The sequence below is a fragment of the Artibeus jamaicensis genome, unplaced genomic scaffold, assembly GCF_021234435.1.
Source record: "Artibeus jamaicensis isolate MK-2021 breed Jamaican fruit bat unplaced genomic scaffold, CSHL_Jam_final contig_241, whole genome shotgun sequence".
NCBI classification, from domain to species: Eukaryota; Metazoa; Chordata; class Mammalia; order Chiroptera; family Phyllostomidae; genus Artibeus; species Artibeus jamaicensis.
In genome coordinates, this window is record NW_026521509.1 from 4,670,331 (window position 1) to 4,691,857 (window position 21,527).

The window sequence follows — 21,527 nt, forward strand, 5'->3', positions numbered from 1 at the left end:
ATATTGCTACTGAGATATGAGATATTACTGCATGCCTTCTTCTAGGGTTTTTATCATTTTGTGATTTACATGTAAGTCTCTTATCCATTCTGAGTTTATTCTGCTGTATGGGGTCTAGTTTGCATGTACCAGTCCCATTTTCCCAACACCATTTATTGAAGAGACTCTCATTTTATGCAATAGAGTAATATTTACTGTCAAATATTAATTTACTATAAAGATGGGGGTTTATTGCTTGGCTCTGTATTCTGTTCCATCGAGCTATGTGTCTGTTCTTATGCCAGTACCAGCCTGTTTTGATGACAGTGGCCTTGTAGTATAGTTTGATATAAGGTACCATGATCCCTCCAACTTTGTTCTTTTTTCTCAAGATTACTGAGGCTATTCAGGTGTTTTTGTTTCCGTATAAATTTTTGGAATATTTGTTCTAAATCTGTGAAATATGACATTGGTATTTTAGTAGGAATTATATTGAATCTATAGATTACTTTGGGCAGTATGGACACTTTAATTATGTTAATTCTTCTAATCTGTGAAAACAGTAAGTGCTTCTACTTATTTGCATTCCTCAATTTCTTCCTTCAATGCCCTATAGTTTTAAGAAATAAGTGCAGTTCTTTTATCTCCTTGGTTAAATTTCTTCCTAGGTACCTTTTTATTGATGATGTTGACGTTAAAAACCCTGAAGATTTCAACAAATCCTACTAGAATAAATGAATTCAACAAAGTTGCAGGATACAAAATTAATATTCAAAATTTGGTGACATTTCTATATACAAATAATGCAGTTTCAGAAAGAGAAATTAAGAAAAAAATCCTATAGACTTAATTATTTTGAAAGTAAGAAGACTTCCCTATAAGGTACCTTTCCCCCACCACACACCATTATTAAATGTATCAGATTTCTATAGGACTTTCTGTCTAATAAAAAATACAAACTCTTTCATTCTTATCCTAAGATAAAATACTAAATATGTTTAAAGAATGTAATAAACTATTGTATCTCTTTTAATAAAATCTTTAATATTGAGTGACAAAATAAGGCATACACCTTTTGAGTCTACAAAGGAACACTGGAATTGTTATGACATAATTACATGATAACCAGGCTTTCTTGGGAATCTCCTTGGATTGGTCTGTTGTAGGTGAGGTGTGAAGTCCAGGGTATTGGGTTTGATTTCCCATTCCATTACATTAAAATATTTTGTTATTAAATTTATGTTCCAGAGATTCTTTATGTTAAGGGATAGCCTTTGCAATGTAATGCTGTGACTCAGTATCTGGTTTGCTAACACAATCAGTGATGAACACTCCTAGCTCATGTGTGTCAAGATATAAAATATCAGACCAGTTTCTTAATATGGCAGAATATATAGGCATTCTGAGATAGTTTGCTAATGGGGCCTGATGAGCCAGCCATGTTATAATGGGTAGATGGTATTGGGATTTGGGGTGACAAGGTTTTGGAGTCAAGGGGAGGTGACTGAGATTTACATTATGGGATAAATGGAATAGATTAATTACCAATTGGTCCAAAATTAAACATAAGGCAGAGTTCCCTTTGAAATAGGTATTCTGGTAATGATGAAAGAGAAAGGTTTAGCAACTGGAATGATGCAGGTGAAAACATTTTTGTTTGAGATTATCTAGTGCTACAGTCTTGAACCCTACAAATGTCACAATCTCTTTTACAGGGTGTCTAAACTGCCAATCACACTTGGGCCAGTTCTCATCCAGGATTCAAGGTTCTAAGAGGTCTATTTGAACCACTATCAAATGTCTAAACTAATTATTTTTAAACATTCTTTTTAAAGAAATATTTCTTTTTAGAGAGGGGAAGGAAGAGAACTATCAATGTGTAGTTGTCTCTTGTGTGCCCCATACTGGGGACCTGGCCCACAACCTGGGGATGTGCCCTGACTGGAAATTGAACTGGTGACCCTCTGGTTCACAGGCTGGGGCTCAATCCACTGAGCCACACCAGCTAGGGCACAAGCTAATTATTTTGGGAGAATAAATTGGAGCTGTACAAAGTTGCAAACATTCTGTAATACAATGACATTCTAGGGTACTAATCTAGTTTTGTATTTTCTCCAAAAGAAGCCTTATTAGCCAGAAAAACCTTTATTGGATAGAATTCCAAGACTAGCCAGAATTTTTTTTATTCTCACAACAAGGAAAAATCGTCAAAGATCTGCACAAGAGGATTCTTTAGTTTCTTTGGCTTTGTGTGAAATGAGTCTTTTTCTCTTTCTTTGGAAGCAGGCATATTTAAGATTAAGAATTTTGCTATATATTATTTCAAAAGTCCTTAAAAAGATGTGTAGGATTTAGTTCACATTAAACCACTGATATTGCGTGGCTTCAAAAGAAACCAATTAGGGTAAGTGGGTACAGGAAGGAGTAAGGGAAAATATAAATGAAACAAACTTGGCCACAAAATAATTCTTGAAGCTGGGTAGTGGCTATATTCTATAAGGGTTCGTTATATCCTTCTACTTTTATATGTGGTCAAAAATATATCTATCATACATAATTTTAAGGTCAGTTCAAGTTTCAAACTATTGGTTGTCTTGTATGAGCATAAGTCGAATTTGAGAGCCATACCCGAGTAGCTGTCCCAACTGACAATAATCCTTTCCTCTCCATCATAGTATAGGCCATTTTGAAGTGACAATCAGAGAAATCCATTTCCACAAAATAGTCCTGAACTGTTCTGGAAAAATGCTTTTAAAATAATTACCAAATTTCTCTTTGTTATGATGGTATTTTGACCGCATTTTTAGGTGAAGTGTTTTGTCATAAGACAGATCTGTGCAAATTTGTAATTTTAGACAATTTTTGTTTGTTATATGAACTAAATTTTTATTTGTTCTATCTCAGATGGGGCTTTCTAGACCCAATATATAAATAAAAGAGAAAATCCATCTACTTTTCTCCAGCTCCTCTGTAACCATGGGCAGCTAGAATAACGTTTTTTTTATGGCTTCCTACTTCCTTCAAACTTCTCTACAATACCTTCCTTACACAGCCTCCAGAATTATCATCAAAATGTAAATCATATCACATGTTCCTTCTTTAAAACCTTCTTATGGCCTCCCATTGTAAATTCTCAGTTTTCATCTCTCATTAGCCCCCCTCACCATGGTCCAACTGAAGCTTGGTCCATCTCAGGTTACTGACATGTTTCTCTGACTTGAATGTTCTTCCACAAGATCTTCATGTGACTGGGCCCTTCTTTTCACTTGTGTCTCAGCTCAACTGCCATATCCTTAGTACAGATTGCCTTTGTCTCACCCATAATATATCTGTTTAAGCAAAGTTGCCAAAAAGTACAAGAATCACACTGGGGACTTTTGTCCCTTTTGGTAGTAACACATGGGAGTTCACTGGAAATGCAGAATTGAAGGCCCCATCCCACACATACTGACTCAGAGTATGTATTTAACAAGATCCCTAGGTGAGCTCTACAAACAGTAAAGCTTAAAAAAGCACTGATGTAACATGTACTGACTAATATATTTCTTTTCTGTTAGTGATCATTAAAGAATAATTAGCTCAACTAATAGAGTCTTAAGCAATACTGCTATATATCTGGGTGCATGAATTGTACTGAATGATGACTAGTTTGAATATAGCAGATAATTTTTATGCTCGTTTGCAGAAGTTTGTCAAATATTTAAGTTTTCCTCTTAAATGTATAATGCTGTATTAGGAACATAATTTTAGATTCATTTTTCAAGATGTTATTACTTATTAATCAGGTTATAAATATTTAGTTTTGCCTATAATATTAAATATCAAGTCTTAGGAAGGGCACTTTCATAGCATTCTCTCCTGGCTGTAGCAGAAACTTACATTGTTGAGGAATAATCATGTGATACTCATTAAATTGTTTACATTCCTAACTTGTGTTGGTAACACACGAAATTCTACAACACATTAAACTGCAGACTAAATTGCCTAAGAGCAGTTTAAGTGAAAAGTCTTTTGATAAAGAATAAACAGTAGAGCAAAACTTTAAATAAATTCATACAACTCTGAAGTGCAATAAATGCTTTTTATTGTATGCTCATTTCAATGAGTAACATTTAGAAATAATAATCCCACGTAACATTGACAATCTTATTTTACAGCGTGTACATCATTTACAGCCACATAACACACAATTTTAGATTTTCCAAATTTAATATTCTGAAGTTAAGAAAGATAAAAAATTTATCTCAAGGAACTGATTCTTATCTGGTGCAAAAACAGAAAAGTGAACATTAGTTAAAACACAAAGCCACGATATAGTGTGAAGTAAAATTACATTTTAATTATGTTGAACAGCTGAGTGGAAACATGAAGCAACTAAAACTTAAAAGTACACATCATATGCATTACATTTATGAACAGGATTTCATTAAATTTCCCTAAACCAGCTTTTAATATTAAGCGCCATATTGATTTGCAGCATGCTAACACAAAGCGTTGTTAAAGGGATGCATATTTTAAATTTATACACTGTAAACTGAATATCCACCTCTGAACTCTATTGGCAGCACAGTGTTTTGTTAAATACTGCGTAAACACTGCCTCATATTGAAAATTCATGTTAATTATATGGTATATAGATTTTAAAAATCAAAAATTTCAATAATGGCATAAAATTGCACCTTTAAACATTAGAGCAAGTAAGACTAGAACCATCATACTTGCTAAGACTGTCCTAAAAAAAACCTTCTAAACATTATAATATTTAAGAAAACTGTGTTCTCTCAATTTAATCTTTAGATCATTAAGAAATATAGTGCTAACTTTCTTTGCAACACTACTGGTTGCATCCGTTTTAGAAAGCCATATTTGACTCAAATATACTTTTGTTATATACGCCATACAGAACAACAATCAACTTGAACATCAGGAAAAGGGGAACTGTAATCCTTAGACTTCACCTTAGACTTTAACACAGAGTGCTGTATTTCCAACATCCTGCCTTGTGGTAAAACTTTTGGCAGCTCTGAAATTCTTTTGAATAGTATTGAATTAATCTAACCTGTTTTGCCAGTGAAATTTATTTGAATACATGAACTTGGATTTCTGGAATTTAATTTCCAGGTACCATACAAAGGGCTCAATGATTAAATGACTGATGGATGACTGCGTTTCCTTTCCCATTTCATTGCTAACATTTCATAGAAGTAAGACTTGCTTGTCATAGCAAATCACTGCTAAACTCCTCAATTAAGCATGATTTTTTTCAGAATCATATCTCTGGTGTGATCAGCCCAGTAAAGTCACTGTCTTTGTTCTTCCCCTCTGTAGTCTATGCATATAATCCTATTGAATCGACTCAGTAAGTTTTTCTACAACCATTCCATGGTGTTTCTTAAATTCTTTAAGTCATTTTCAGAGGGCCATGAGATCCTCTGTCAATTCAAATTTCTTTAATACAAAGAATGTAAAGTTATGACTTAATATCAAATTTGTAACCAGATGAAAGAGTCTGAAATTTTCCTGCCACATAGCACATCCAATTTTCCAAATAGCCTCTTTTCTTTATGTTGGTCTCATTACATAAGCGCCTCCTTGTGGTGCCTCATAATATGCTGATTTTTTTCTGATGGTCTTCGGAATCCCTTCTTGCAGAATTCACACCTGTGTGGATAGTCTTTTGTATGTATTGATATCACGTGTCGTTTAAAGCCAGATGCATCTGTAGTACTGTACTCACAATACTCACATTGGTAAATCTTCCTTCCAGTGTGGGTCTTCATATGCTTTTTTAGCTCATTTTGTTGTCGGAACCCTCTCTTGCACCTTTTACACTTCAATGACTGATCCTTAGTGTGAACTGAAAGGATGTGACCACTAAGAATGAATGGATCTGATGTTTTAAAGTCACAGTGCCTACACTGATGAATCTTCCTACCCTTATGGATATCACTATGCTTTTTGAGCTCAGAAGGGCGATGGAAACCTTTATCACAGACCTCACATTTGTGAGGGAAATCCTTAGTGTGGACAGATATGATGTGCCGCTTAAGGTCACTTGAGTTGGTGCTCTTATGGTCACAATGAGGACACTGGTGTGTCTTATGTCCTTGAAACAAATCCAGATGGCGCTGAAGCTCCCTCTCATCACCAAATGCTTGGGGACAATGCTCACATTTGTATGGCAAATTGTTACCATGCTTAGACTTAATGTGAGTTTTCAGATTTGATTGATCTGCACACCTGAAAACACAATACTGACACTGATATGGCTTCTCACCAGTATGGGTTCTCATATGCTTTTTGAGTTCTGAAGGATGTCGAAAGCCCTTCCCACACTCAACACAAACGTGAGGAAAATTCTTGCTGTGGACAGCCAGTAAATGTCTGTTTAATAGTCCTTGTTCTGCAGTCTCATAGTCACAGTATTTGCACTTGTGCATCTTCGGCTCCTTATCTCTTAATATAAGTTTATTGGAACTCAGTGGACTAGCTTCTCTGTATCTTCGTGTATACTCTGTAAATTCATGTGTTTTGTCAACTTTGTTTATGAGCTTATGGCTTTCTAAGTGGTTATGGAAACTCACTTTCTTGTTAGTTGTAAAGTCACAATCTGTGCACTGATATTTTTTTCTCATCAAATGATCAGGATGATTCTTCATGTGTCTTTTCAAGAATCCCCTTGATTTAAACTTTTTTGTGCAAATATGGCAAGGGTATACTGTCAGGGGCTGTCCGTCTGGGCCTATTATGACAGCTGGATTAAAAAAAATATGGAAGTTGTGACATTTGGCCAGACTGTTTAAAAGGATTTCATAACAAATGCACCAAAGTTACCTGACATTCACAATGTAAGAACTATGCTAGTGGAATAGAATCTTGTAAGATAAAATGCACATTAAAAACAATTTATGATAAAGTGGATCACTAAAAATTAATGAGCAGCACTCACTACAGATTACTCACCTGCCAAAATGCTACATCACAGGCACTTTGTGAACCAGAAACAGGCACCCCTTATTGTATAACCAACCTGAAAATTGTCTTTAAAAACATCATTTGGGTAAGGAGTAAACAAGCATTGTTTCATTAAGTACCACTCAAATGTATTAAAAAAAAACTAGTTAGATCAAACACAAACAAGTATGTGGGACTAGAGCTATACTAAAACAACTGATTTTTTCCTCAGTTACAAAAAAATTCCACATTTCAAATTATTATAATATTCATAAAACAAAATAATAGTTATTTACCTGTTTGCCACTGCCTGGTTTCTCCCCTTCTCCTCTTCTTGGCCTTTTGTTTAAGTACTTTATTTGTATTAATGCTATCACAAATTTGAAGGTACTGTGCTGTTGTACTGCTTCTGTTTTCTAATGCTGAGTCCAAAGTATTTCCTGAAAAAATTGACACAAAATTAAACTGCATATATTTACACATATTTGCTTTTTGTTAGGTGAATTACTAGAGATGACATGGCACCAAGTTGCCATTATTGCACTGAATTTCACATAGCAGTAGTAAATTTCACAAAATATGTCCATGTTATCTTCTTTTACACTGATACATACACACAAATATTTACGCAAACATGTTAAATAGGATATGACATAAAATTAATTTTAAAATATCCCAACTTAGTCATCCTAAAGGAATAAACTGATAAGGTGAATATAACATGAAAAACTGTTATGACCTTAAACAAAATCTTGGTATCAGGTCAATTTATCACCAAGGAAGACTAATGACATTAGAGAGATTTGGCAAAGAAATACATGTCAGAGAACCAATATAGTCATGATGACTTTGTGCAACATAACAAAGAAGACATCTCTTGCATATATACTTTAGAATACTTTACAACGTAAAAAGTATTAAGATGTATTTTTTAAGTCAGGTGTGGCACGCAATTTACCACAATTTCAGTGGGATCAGTGCAATACAGAATAAAGAACTTAATAAAATCTCAGTTCACAGAAATCCTTTGTTATGCAGTTTAGTTTAAAATGTAGACCTACAAAACTCTTAATCTACCATGATTTTTGCCTCTCGTCAATTCTTCTGAAATCTACATTTAGATTTAGAGAGCCAAATACCTCCCAAAGGGAGAACAGACATACAGTATATCTCAGGAAAAAGCCTTTTTGCTTAAGAAAATAAAATGAACTATTAACCATCATATAATACTACATTAAAATTTAAAAAATAAGCTGACACATTGGTTTTGTGTAACAGTTGATCCTACTGTTATGTAACATAAGTCTACTGGGCTGCAATAAAAACAATTAGAAAACAATTCTGCTCCAAGGAAAATGTTACCAAGTAGTGGATATCATGGACATTTTTTACATTTCTGTCAAAATAGTTTCTATTGTATATTTTTCCATAGCAACCTTTTATGGACCATGTGGTAAGTTGCCTGGTATGTGAATTTTGAGGTAAATATAAATGACCATAACTACATTCACAGAATAACATATGCTATGTCTGTTTATAGATTAATCAATCCCCCAAAGAGACAAATCCCTATGTGACTAATCAGATGTGATCAAGCAAGGAAGAATCCATCTAAGAAATGTGTCTGTACATATAAACTAGTAACTCCTCATTTGCCAAGTAGTATACAAAATTGGCTATTTAACTTACAACTGACATATAAAACTCTCTCACCTGATGCTTGACAATCTTCATACCTTCGTGAAACTCTCCTTTCATCTCCTAAAAAAAAGACTAATTATAAACTGATATGCTGAGTATAATGATTACCAGCGGGTCACATCTTAATGTATAAAATCTTACTCTGACCACCGTTCCTTGGATTAGACTTTTTGTTGCCGAGTTTTTCCACTCCCAGAGATTAGATAATCTCACACACTGAAAATAAGGCCTGCTGTTGGCATCCTTGGAACTGTTAATGTCCCAAACAATCTTACTTTCTAAATAAAAACTTGGTAGGTGCTTCTGTAGAGTACCCTCAAAATTGAAGATGCTCATTAAAAGACTGGTGAATAAATGAACCTTTAGGAAAACCAAGTTAAGATAAATTAATGCATCTGAACACCAACAGTTGTCAAAGTAAAGAGTTTACCTGTACCATCTTGTAATTTAAGTAGGAATGAGATAAAATAGAAAGGAAAAAAATAACTTGATAAATTTACCTTTTATTACGTATTTTCTAGAAGATCACACCTGGTTGAATTCTTTTCCTTTTAAAAATCCCAAAATCTCATTATGTGTCATGTTAATACATGAAAATAGAATTTTCCAAAAGGGGGAGGATCAATTTTCAAAGAATATTCCTATTTTATAAAACAAATTTGTATGGCACTCACTTCTATAGGTAGGATTTAAAATAAATCCTACTCAAAAAGCAAAATGCATTAAGCAAGGTTTTTAAATAACACAAGATATGTGGTCAAGAAAACCATGTAGGTAACTAGAGAAGGGTCAGTCCACAGCAAAACATAATGTTAGCCAACTCACAAGGGGCATTAGCACAGGATATTTAATGACCTAAAGGCTGATCAAATAGATATGTTATGTACTTATCAGATGAAAATGTCAGAAAAAATACCACATGCTGCAGTCCAGACAGCAAGAACAATTTTTTTAAATTAACACCAGAGTCCTCAAGCTGAATCTCAGAGAGAGAAGTTCCTTCCTCTTCCCATACAATGATTTCCCTGTCAACTTCATCGGCTATTTCAGCACAACCTAAATTTTAGAAATAATTGTTCATTTATAATGCCAAGCATTTAATAAATTGGTAAAAATTCCAAACAATTTGAATCCTTCAATTTTCAAGATTTCAATTTGGTTAATTTAAAAATTATATTAGGAGCTTTGAAAGCTAGTGCCACTAGGAGACAATCATTTATCAAAATTATTTTCTCCACTTAGAATCTTGTCTTAGATTACATAAAACATGTGCCCTTGAAAGATACTGACTGATTTATTAGTCCACTGGGCATCACAACTTTATTAAAGGCATTGTGTTCCATAATTCTACTTGATAGTTCTTTGAAACTCAGAAAGCATTTTCCATCGAATGTATACTAGAAAAGTGGTCCACTGTATCTCACACACTGCAGCTTAAATGCAGTACTGTACATGCAATGAAAAATGGTAAAAAATACTAGTAACAGAAAAAATTTTGAATAAAAATCATTGAAATCACATACATATTACATGTAATATATACGTATAATTCTGGTGCTCAAAAATATGTGGACACCCTCTAAGAGGAAGGATTTTCGGAGACTTTACCGAGGAAAAAAACAGTAAGTGGGACTCATTTTTAAAAATATAGTGTTGGAGTAAAAAAAATAACTTAAAATATAAATTACTATATTTCATGTGAAATAACCCATTTATATTTAACCTGTTAAATAGAAAAGTGGCTTGGATTTATGCTTTTCCTTTGATTCACGTAATGAGATCTTCTAGTCACTATAGAAGAAACGTGGAAAAAAGGTGGGAAAAAGTGCTCCTCCTCTTCTTAGTTTCTGTTCTTTAAATTAAGCAGAAAGAGTCATTGGTCTATGTTTTCCACATCCCCACGAACTTCTGGAATCAGCTCACCTAAACTTCAGTCTCCCACCTTCTACTATGCCCCTTTACTTACCAATGACTGCAAAAAAAAGAGCATATAGCAATTATTGTATTTAACTCTCTACCTCTCCAGTGAAACCCTCTAGACTCATTTGTTTTTATATTTTCCGGTGTAGTATATTATTCATGCTTGGGCTTGGAATTCAGTTCCCCATGGCTTCCCCCAAGGGAAGGAAATTTGAGGAGTGGGGATCAGAAAGCTGGGTATTGTCCAAGTAATGCAATTTAAGTGGAGGCTCTTGTCCTTCTCAGGCAAAACAAAGTAGTTTTGTCTCACCATGGAAAGAAGAGAGAAGATGCCTTAGAGAAGGGCTGCATTCCTACAAAGAGGTAAGGAGACAGTAGGTAGAGAGTAAAATTTCTTCACAAGCAAGTGGCAAGAAAGGAAATCTGAAAATCTTTTATCACCTGTTGGTACTGAGCTGATAAGAAGCCCTAAGCAGCAACTCCTTGGAGGCCATCAAAGGTATAGTAAGTAAAGATCTTGGCAGCTTGACTTGGAGGAATACTTAATCAGCTAATTCCTCAGGGACAGAAGGCAATCAGTCAGTTAGCCCTTCCACTGTTAAATCCAGAGAGGCCAACAGTGCTAACTGCCATGTGTCAAGAACACTGGCCATAGAGTTAGACAGATAGGAGGTCAAATTCTGCCTTTCCCACTATTAGAATGATCTTGGGTAATTACTTAACTCCCCTGAGCATCTTTTCCTGCAGAAAACAGGGATAATATAAGCCACCTCAGAGACGAGTTATGAGAATTAAATGAGATAATGTACCTTTGACATGTCCACTAACACACAGAAATTAGATTTTCCATTACTCCCAGTATGTTTGTGGGCTCTACTGAAGTGAGCAACAGTATGCTGCTAATCTCTGTAGCCTCAGTATTGGACATAGTATTTCATGTTTGCTGATTTCAACAATACATGGTCAGAAAAGCCCTTCTCTTTTAAATTAATTAGAACAAACGGTCAGCCTTATTTTAATGACCTTTTGTTCATAGGACCTTTGTATCATAGGACCTTGGCTCCTATGCAATGCTTCTATCTCAGAGATTGCTTTATTTTTTAAAAGAATACAGGATGGCTACTGATAAGTCACTCCAGTGCCCTTTTTTCTTACTGATATCATCTTCTTCTTGAGAAGAATCTTTAACTGCCATATAAACCATCTTCTCCCGCTGCATTCGGCTCTGGTCAAGCACTCCAGCTACAGAATGTCCATTGGTGTATTCACTCTCTGTGACAATTTCTGTTCCACCTTAAAAATCGAAACATGTGTCAAAATAGAGAAGTATCATGGAATAATTTCCTAAATTAATAAGGAGAATATATTAAGAAATGTTTTCATGCAGCAACATTTTTACTGATATGTCCCCTAGAGCAAGGAATATAAAGGAAAGAATAAACAAATGGGATCTCATCAAAATTAAAAGCTTCTGTGTGGCTAAAAAAAAAGTATTAAATTAGCAAGAGAACCAACTATATGGGAAAACATATTTGCCAATGATACCTCAGACAAAGGTTTAATCTCCAAAATATACAAAGAACTTACACGACTCCACTCTAAGAAGACAAGCAACCCAATTAAAAAATGGGAAAAGGACTTGAACAGACACTTCTCCAAGGAGGACATACAGAAGATCCAGAGACACATGAAAAGATGCTCAATATTGCTAGCTATCAGAGAGATGCAAATTAAAACCACAATGAGATACCACTTTACACCAGTCAGGATGGCTATCATAAACAAAGCAACCAACAACAAATGTTGGAGAGGTTGTGGGGAAAAGGGGTCCTTAGTTCACTGTTGGTGGGATTGCAGACTGGTACAACCATTATGGAAAACAGTATGAAATTTTCTCAGAAAAATAAAAATCGACCTGCCTTTTGACCCAGCAATTCCACTGCTAGGATTATATCCTAAGAATCCTAAAACATCAATTTCAAAGAACCTATGCACCACAATGTTCATAGCAGCACAATTTACAATAGCCAAGAGCTGGAAGCAACCTAGGTGCCCGTAAGTAAATGAATGGATCAAAAAATTGTGGTACATATACACAATGGAATTCTATGCAGCAGAGAGAAAGAAAGAGCTACTACCCTTTGCAACAACATGGATGGAACTGGAAAGCATTATGTTGAGTGAAATAGGCCAGGAGTTGAAAGACAAATACCATATGATCTCACCTTTAACAGGAAGCTAAACAACAAAACAAACAAGCAAGCAGAATAAAAACAAAGACATTGAAATAGAGAACAAGGGGACAGTGACCAAAGGGGAGAGAGAAGGGAATTTAAGGGGGAAAAAGGGGAGGGATTTGGAGAAGCAAATATGAAGGACACAGGGATGAGAACTGGGGGGGGTGGAAATGGGAGGGAGGTGGGGAGCATGGGGTGGGGGTCTGGGACGGGAGAAACAGGCAAAACACTGTACTTGAAAAATAACTAAATAAAATTATTGAGAAAAAAATAAAAAATAAAGACATTTATAATTTGAAAAAAAAAGAAGTGTTTTCCTTTAGAAAACCATCCCCGAAAACATTCCAATATAAATGTCTAAATGTCAGGAGAATTCTCTCATAATTTACATTTTAACTTTTTCAGTCATTAGTGACAGATGACAGATGTTAATATATCAAATTTATATGCCAACCACTCTATAAATCTTTTACATGGACTTACCCATTTAATCCTCACAGTAGTCCTATGAGGTACTTACTATCACTATAGCTACTTCATGGATGAGAAAACTGAGGCAGAAGTTTAACTAACTCACCAAAGGACACTCAGCTACATGGCAGAACTAGGACTGAAATCCAAGCAGGCTATCTGTGGTTTTGGCCTGCCCTTAAATACTTATTATAATTTCTTACTTTAAACTAAATGCTCTCCACTCATTTGTTTTAATGTTCAACTGTAATATTCTACTCATGTTTGAAAAGATCTAAGAATGATATATTCTGCATTCCTGCTTTACATTCATATATAATTTTTTATATTCCATTCCCAAGGAAACCTATAAAAATCTATACTTTTAAGTCAATTTTAGAACAGTCTCCACAAAAGATAATTTCTAATCTCTAACTATTACAGCAATAAACTAACATGACTCTTCGTACCTATTTCAACATCATCTTCAGCCTCAGCTTTAAATATATACACTTTTATTACTTCTGAACCAAATCCATCTTCTTTAACATCTTCTTGTGAACCATCACTGCCAAGTTTTAATGGTGTGTTTCCCATATGCTCCAGTTTTTCCCCGACGTCATCCACTGTAAAATACAAGGAGGAAACTATTTCAGTCAAAAAGTACCACTGACATTTAGTGGGTGTTAAGCATAAATGCAACATGAAATTATGTGTTAATCACCCACCCACTATATTCACTTAATGACCTATTATGCAACCACTAAAAGTGGCATGCTTCATGAAAAAATAGTGTAAAAATCAGATGTGCTAAATGATCACAATTATATAAAAATAACTCACAGATTTTTTTGTTTTTCAAATACATTTGTCTCCATTTTCACCCCACCATAGCTCCCTGCCCCACCCATTCCTGCCTCTCACCCTCGAACCTACCCCTCCTTTGGCTTTGTCTATGTGTCCTTTATTCCTGTTCCTTGATGGATCTTCCCCTATTTTCCCTCACTATCCTTCTCCCCCCTCCCCTCTGGTTACTGTCAGTTTGTTCTTTATTTCAGTGTCTCTGGTTATATTTTTCTTGTTTGTTTTATCGATTAGGTTCCACTCAGAGGTGAGATCATATGGTATTTGTCTTTCAATGCCTGGCTTATTTCAAAATCACAGGTTTCAATTTATATATGACATATTTAATAATGCAGCTTAAAATGGTTTTGGAAAAGAGTAAATAATCTTCCATCATGTTCAACATTTTAAGTTAAATCCTAAGACTGAAATTAATAACATAAAAAAGTAGAATGCACCTATGAAACATGTTCATATAAACAGTTCCCAAAGTATTTCTTAAACCTATTAACATATGAGATCCAGGAATGAAGAAAAAGAGGAAACACAGAGACACCTGAATGATTTTCTAAAAAGGGCTTTTCAGGTCATTAGAAAAATAAAATGTTAGTAAATACTCATAATTTCTGTTAAGTCAATGGAAGACAACTTCAAACCAGAGATTTTGTACACTTCTAGACTGACTAATGTATACTTTGCACCACAATCATATACATTGGTAAAGCCACATTATTTGAAAATGTTTCTTACATTTCAAGCATACTTAAAAATTCTGATTCTCTGCTATACAGTCTTTAGAAATAACATTTAGTTTCACATGAAAACTATGCACCAACTAGGCAATAATTATATTAATAAATTTTCTTCTTTGACCATATTAAAAATATTTTCCCCAAATATGAAATGCTTACCAATTTTTACTTCAATGTTTGTCCCTAAAAACTACAATGTAATATAAATTGAAAATGTGCTCCTTCTTCTTATGGACATCATAGCATCATATATAAAACATAAAATTGTGAAGCCTCTGACTATATCTAAATAATTCCAGAACTACTGAAAAAAGAATGAACAGTGATATTAAAAAGTTATTAACCCAGTACTCTAAAAAAAGGTAAGTTTGGGTCTTTTACCTTTTGAAATAGTGAAATACAATAAATTTCAGAATTTTTTTACAATGCAAACCTACTTTAACTTTATGATTCAATATAAACTATTTAATAATATTTGAAGTGTTCAAATAGTTTGAAATAACTATGAAATAAAGTACCAAAAATGGTCAAAATGAATAAAATATTTTAATTCCTTCATAGCCTCTAATTCTATCACTACATTTTTGGCAAATATTGATATACTGGGTGAAGGATAATGGAGCAGATTAAAATGAAATTTGAAAAAGATGGTGAAGTATCTGATATTATTGGTTTGTTTCTTTTTAAACAGGAGGAATTAATTCTGCAACTTAGGGCAACATGGATGGCCCTTGGGAATATTATGCTAAACAAAGTTGAGTCAGCAAAAATGAAGGGCATTATGCTCAGTGAAATAAATCAGAGAAACACAAATCCCATATGATTTCACATATGTGTGGAATCTAAAGAACAAAATAAACAAAATTGACACAGACTCATAGACACAGAGAACTGATTGGTGGTTTCCCACACAGGAAGGAGACTGGGAGAAAGAGGTGAAAAGATTAAGTACAAACTGATAGTTATAAAATAGTCATGGGAGATGTAAAGTACAGCATTGAGAATATAGTCAGTGATACTATGATAACCAAGTACAGTGCCAGTTTATTTCTGGGCACTCTATTCTGTTCCATCGATCTTCATGTTTGTTTTTATTCCAGTAACATGCTGTTTTGATTACTACAGCTTGTAGTATAGTTTCAGAACAGGTATTGTGAGGCCTCCAACTTTGTTCTTCTTTCTCAAGACTGCTGAGGCTATTCAGTCTTTTGTGATTCCATATATTTTTTTGATTATTTGTTCTAATTCTGTGAAAGACACCACTGGAATCTTGAGAGGAATTGTGTTGAATCTATAGATTGCTTTGGATGGTATGGACATTTTAATGTTAATTCTTCCTATCTGTGTCCATGAACACAGTATGTGAATCTGCTTATTTGTATCTTCTTCAGTCCTTTTCTTCAGTGTCTTATAATTTTTCAAGTACAGGTCTTTTACCTCCTTGGTTAAATTTATGCCTGGGTATTTTTATTTTTTGATGAAATGAAGAATAAGATTGTTTTCTTACTTTCCCTTTTTGATAGGTAATTATTGGTTGGAAAGAATTTCTGGGTATTAATTTTGTATCCCACTTTACTCAATTCATTTATCAGTTCTAGCATTTTTTTGGTGGAATCTATAGGTTGTCTACATACAGTTAGTTACCATGTCATCTGCAAATAAATACAATTTTAGTCTCCCTTTCTGATTTGGATACCTTTTATTTCTTCTTGTCTGATTGCTATGGCTAGAACTTCAGTACTATGTTGAATAAGAGTGGTGAAAGCAAACATCCCTGTCTTGTTCCTGATCCTAAGGGAAACATATTTACTCACTGAGTATGATGTTGGCTGTGGGTTTCTTACATATGGCTTTTATTATATTGAGGTATGCTCCCTCTATTCCCACTTTGCTGAGAGCTTTTATCATAAGTGGGTGCTGGATTTTACCAAATGCTTTTTCTGAATCTACTTATATGATCATGTGGTTTTTATCCTTCAGTTTGTTTGTGTGGTGTATCATGTTTACTGATTTGTGGATACTGTACCAACCTTGCATCCCCAGAATTAATCCCACTTGACCTTGGTATATGATATTTTTGATGTATTACTATATTCAGTTTGCTAATATTGTTAAAGATTGTTGAATCTATGTTCATCAGGGTTATTGGCCTATGAGTTTATTTATTTTTGGTATCTTCATCTGGTTTTGGAACTAAGATAATGCTGGTCTTATAAAATGAGCTTGGAACTCTTCCTTCCTCTTCAATTCTTTGGAATAATTTGAGAACAATAGATGCTAGTTCTTTGAATATTTGGTAATATTCACCTGTGAAGCCATCTGGTCCAGGATTTTTGTTTGCTGAGGTTTTGTTGTTATTGTTGTTAATTACTACTTTGATTTCATTAGTTTTAATTGGTTTGTTCAGATTTTCTGTCTCTTGATTCAGTTTTGTAGGGTTGTTTATTTCTAGGAATTTATCCCTTTTGTCCAGATTGTCTAAATTGTTGGCATACAGTTGTTCATAGTATTTTCTTACAATCCTTTGTATTTCTGTGGTGTCAGATGTTACTTCTTGTCATTGCTGATTTATTTTTCTTAATGAGTCTGATTAAAGGTTTATCTAGCCTATACATCTTTTTAAAGAACAAGCTCTCGGTCTCATCAATCTTTTGTATTGTTTTTCAGGTACTATTTCATTTATTTCCACTCTGATCTTTAATTTTTCCTTCCTTCCACTCACTTTGCCTCTGTTTATTGTTTTTTCTAGTTCCTTTATGGTATAAGTTTAGATGGTTTGAGATTTTTCTTGCTTCTTGAGGTATATTCAGGTCAGTTAGTACTGCTGGGTGCCCTCAGATCCTTGTGGTAGGGAACGGTCTCAGGAAGTCTTTAGGGTGAGGATAGCCAAGTTCATTAGGCCCAAAGAGATCAAATTTGGCCATGTGAAGAGAGAGCTCTGTATAGCACCAGTGGCACCAACTGGAAGTGAAAGGGAAAAGTAACTCCCACCCAAGAAGCACACAACTCATTTTTCCCCAGTCTGTCTTGACCTCCTAGAAAGTCTCTGCACCCAGGGACCAGGCTGGCCACAGCTTACTTACAGTATTGCAAAGTGCAGGTTTGGCAAGCTAGGGTCACCAGGAGTTGGGAGGATGGAGCTAATGGTTCTACAGTTGGGTTAGTGGATCTCCCCTGGGGTGGGGGAATGGTCTGCTGCTCTGGTGGGGGTGGGGGGTGGGGTTCCACTGCCCTGGCAAGGTAAGGAGAAAGGACAGGTGCACAGCTGTGGTGTGTGCATGTGTGTCTGTGGAGGTGGGTGGGTGGGTGCCATAGGGAGATGGATGAGGGACGGGTATCCTGGCAGGGGTTGGTGAGATGGTGCTGGAGGTGGTGGTAGCCAGGGCACTGACTTCAGAAATGGATCCTCAAAGACTCTTCTTAATGCATACAATATTCAAAATACCCCAAATTCAAACTGAACCTTTCTGCTTGTTGCAGGGCTTACAATACTCAAGTCCCACAGTGCTGTTTCTCAACTTATATGCCATTCCACCCAGCAGTAAGTAGGTAATATTACATACACAACAGAATTCTACTGGCACTGACCATAACATGAACAAGTAAGGTGCCCTGTTGGCCAACAATGAAAAGTGCTAACATTCAATGTTCTTTTCTAACCCATTGATACAATATGATTAAAATTTCATTTTAGCAAAATGTACAATATAATATTCCTTTATAAAGCTAAGTAGGCCTTTTACTGTATCCATTTTATGTTATATTCCAAAGTTATATGGTGGATATATTAACAGGATATAATGTACTGATGTACCACAGGCATGGGGTCGGGATATGCGTAAAGCATTGTATTTTACAATGCTGAAACAAAGAAAAATCAGTAACATTTAATTACAAAGGTGTTCTACTCCTAGTTACATATCCAAGAAATCTGAAAATATATATCTACACAAAACTTGTATATCAATATTCATAACATTATTCATAACAGCCAAAAAGTAGAAAGTCAAATGTCCATCAACTGATAAATAAATAATACATAAAATGTATATCCACACAATGAACTATTACTCAGTAATAAAAATGAAGCCCTGACACATCGTACATGGATAATCTTTGAAAGCATTATGCTAAGTGAAGGAAACCAGACACAAGAGGACACATATATAATTCCATTTGTGTAAAAATTTTAGGATAGGCAGTTCTATTCTGACACAAATTGAATTAGTGGTTGCCTGGGGGGTGAACTGACAGAGGGATAGCTGATAAAGGGTATGGGGTTTCTTTGCAAGTTGAAGAAAATATTCTATAATTGATTATGGTGATGGTAGTACAATTCTTTGAATATACTAAAAACCATTGAACTGCACACTTTAAATGGTAAATTGTATGGCATGTGAATTATATCCCAATAAAGCCACTTTATTTTAAAAAAAGATTATAAAACATATGAACTTTTCTCTTGTACCCCTGAAACAGATGAGGTTGAGATCTCAATGACCCTATCAAAATATTTTGTTTTATATAAAAATATGTTCCTGAAAGAAATAGAAACTGATTTATACATCAAAAGTAATCTAAATGTATTATGTTTGTTCATTATTTCAAGGAGCTTCCTTCCTTCAGTGACATTTTTTTTTTCATAAAGGAAATCATCACTTGTAAATGTCTTAATGAGTGCTAGGTCTTTTTTAATAACATTTTTATTTTTTAAATATTTTATTTATTTATTTTTAGATAAATGGGAATAGAGAAAGAAAGAAAGGAAAAGAAACATCAGTGTGTGGTTGCCTCTTGCACACTCCCCACTGGGGACCTGGCCCACAGCCCGGACGTGTGTCCTTACTGGGAATTGAACTGGCAACCCTTTGTTTCATAGGCCCACCCCCAATCCAGTGAGCCACACCAGTCAGGGCGGTACTAGGTATTTTTAAAGCACAAACAAGCCTAGGTTAACTTTACACAGATACAGTTATCCTATAATAACGTCCAAGTTACTTAGCACAAATACGAGAGCCTAAGCATCCACTAAGATGGAGAATTTGTGACGTTCAGCCTGAAAGCAGGAAAAATTCAGGCGCACCTCAGATATTGAGATGCATCTGAACTCTCTACCTCTAAAACTCAGCTACTGTCAATATTTCCTTACAGGATTATTCAGGGATTGAGGAACAAGACAAAAGTCTGTTTTAAGTCTTCAACTTTATCTCTTAGATATTTTGAAAATTTCTATCTTGGAAAAAAATAAAGAAGAGGATGTTTAGAGTTAATTTAACATTAAGTCCTTTCAAGGCAGTTTGTTCTTCATTCCTGAAAGATTCAATGGCCAACAGAAACAAAAAGGTAAAGACAATGAAGTAAAGATTAAAAGATTAAAAAAATAGAAAAGCTATATAAAAATAGAATACAATGAAATATATGAAAACTGTAAGAAAGAGTACGCAGTCCCAATTTGAGTGTTATAACCATTATCAAATATGATCAAGGATCTGAATGGTAGGAAATGACTGATATCAAAATACTTAAAGTTTGTATAATTGTATATCCTATTTTCCAAAATTAAAAATGCTGAAGTTTTCAAAGGACTTTTAAAAAACTGTTGCTATTTCTTTACTAATAATTAAGAAGTTAATTAATCCCCAGTTTAAATTCCCCTTAGAATGATCCTGCTGTAATTGTAATATTATTCAAGCAATACAGTGTTCTTCATAATTTTGTCTATTAAAAGCACAAAAATCCTCTGTATTTAACACATATAGTAATATGAAGATAAATAATCTAAATTAAAATATTCTAGAAACTTAAAAAAAACTTTTGTAGAGTCAAATCATAGGAGATATGTTGAGGTAAGACTAATCAAAATATATATGATCTCTAAATTTTAGACCACATTACTACCAAAGAGTTCAATTTGACAAGTACCCTTCGAAGGGCATATTGAATTTATTTTGGTGCAGGAAAACTAACAGCTTTGCCACATTATTTTATATGATCATAACCATGGCCTTTTAAATGTCAGGCTAAGATGTAAATATGGAGTTGCTTTAGTAACCACGTTAATTTAAAAAGAGGTAATATTTGCACAAACCATTTTTTAATGGTTTGAATCATTCATTCCTTTAAAAACAATGTAAATACTTACCTTCAAAGTTGCATATAGAAGAAAAATAAACACATTAAACTTCAGAATTAATGTTTTTGTTTTAAATTCACTGATATACACATATAACACACAATCACTGTATACATACACATACTCTAGCTCCCAATCAACCATTTTTTATTTTAAAAAGAACAAAAATCTTTTATAGAATGTGAAGTCTTTACCTAATCTTTACTAGTTTCAGCATAATCCCTTCAAATTCTATAAAAGTATAGACCTACATCTATCTCTAGCTCCATGAATAACTTATCATTAGATTTTTATTATTGTTGCTGTTCAGGCAAATCCACCACTTAGAATGAGAACAAGATATTTCTACCTTCCTCCTTCAGAAAGAGTGTCTTAAGGGCATCATAAAGCAGTCTGGAATAAATACACATTTATGCAAACAGGAAAATAAACAATTGTAGAACACAATCTGAGCTTATAATTTACTTTTCAAGTATTTCATTACTAACTAATTTTATATTTTTGAACATACCATGTTCAAATTCCTATGCAGAAGTGAACTGACAATTCTAGTACTTA

At 34.3% G+C, this 21,527-nt stretch overlaps 1 protein-coding gene across 4 annotated transcripts in view; it reads right to left on the minus strand.

Annotated features, from left to right (window-relative positions):
• Positions 1-4,071: 4,071 nt before the first annotated feature.
• The window catches only part of ZNF711 (zinc finger protein 711), a 29,531-nt gene continuing 12,075 nt past the window's right edge, over positions 4,072-21,527 (minus strand). For all 4 annotated transcript variants that reach the window (XM_037164758.2, XM_037164756.2, XM_037164755.2 and 1 more), the window contains 5 exons: positions 13,712-13,867; positions 11,710-11,847; positions 8,647-8,694; positions 7,230-7,373; positions 4,072-6,733 (listed from right to left, as the gene is read on the minus strand). In XM_037164758.2, coding sequence (XP_037020653.2) covers positions 5,556-6,733; positions 7,230-7,373; positions 8,647-8,694; positions 11,710-11,847; positions 13,712-13,867 — 1,664 coding nt within the window. In that variant the 3' untranslated portion in view covers positions 4,072-5,555. The remainder of the gene's footprint in view (positions 6,734-7,229; positions 7,374-8,646; positions 8,695-11,709; positions 11,848-13,711; positions 13,868-21,527) is intronic.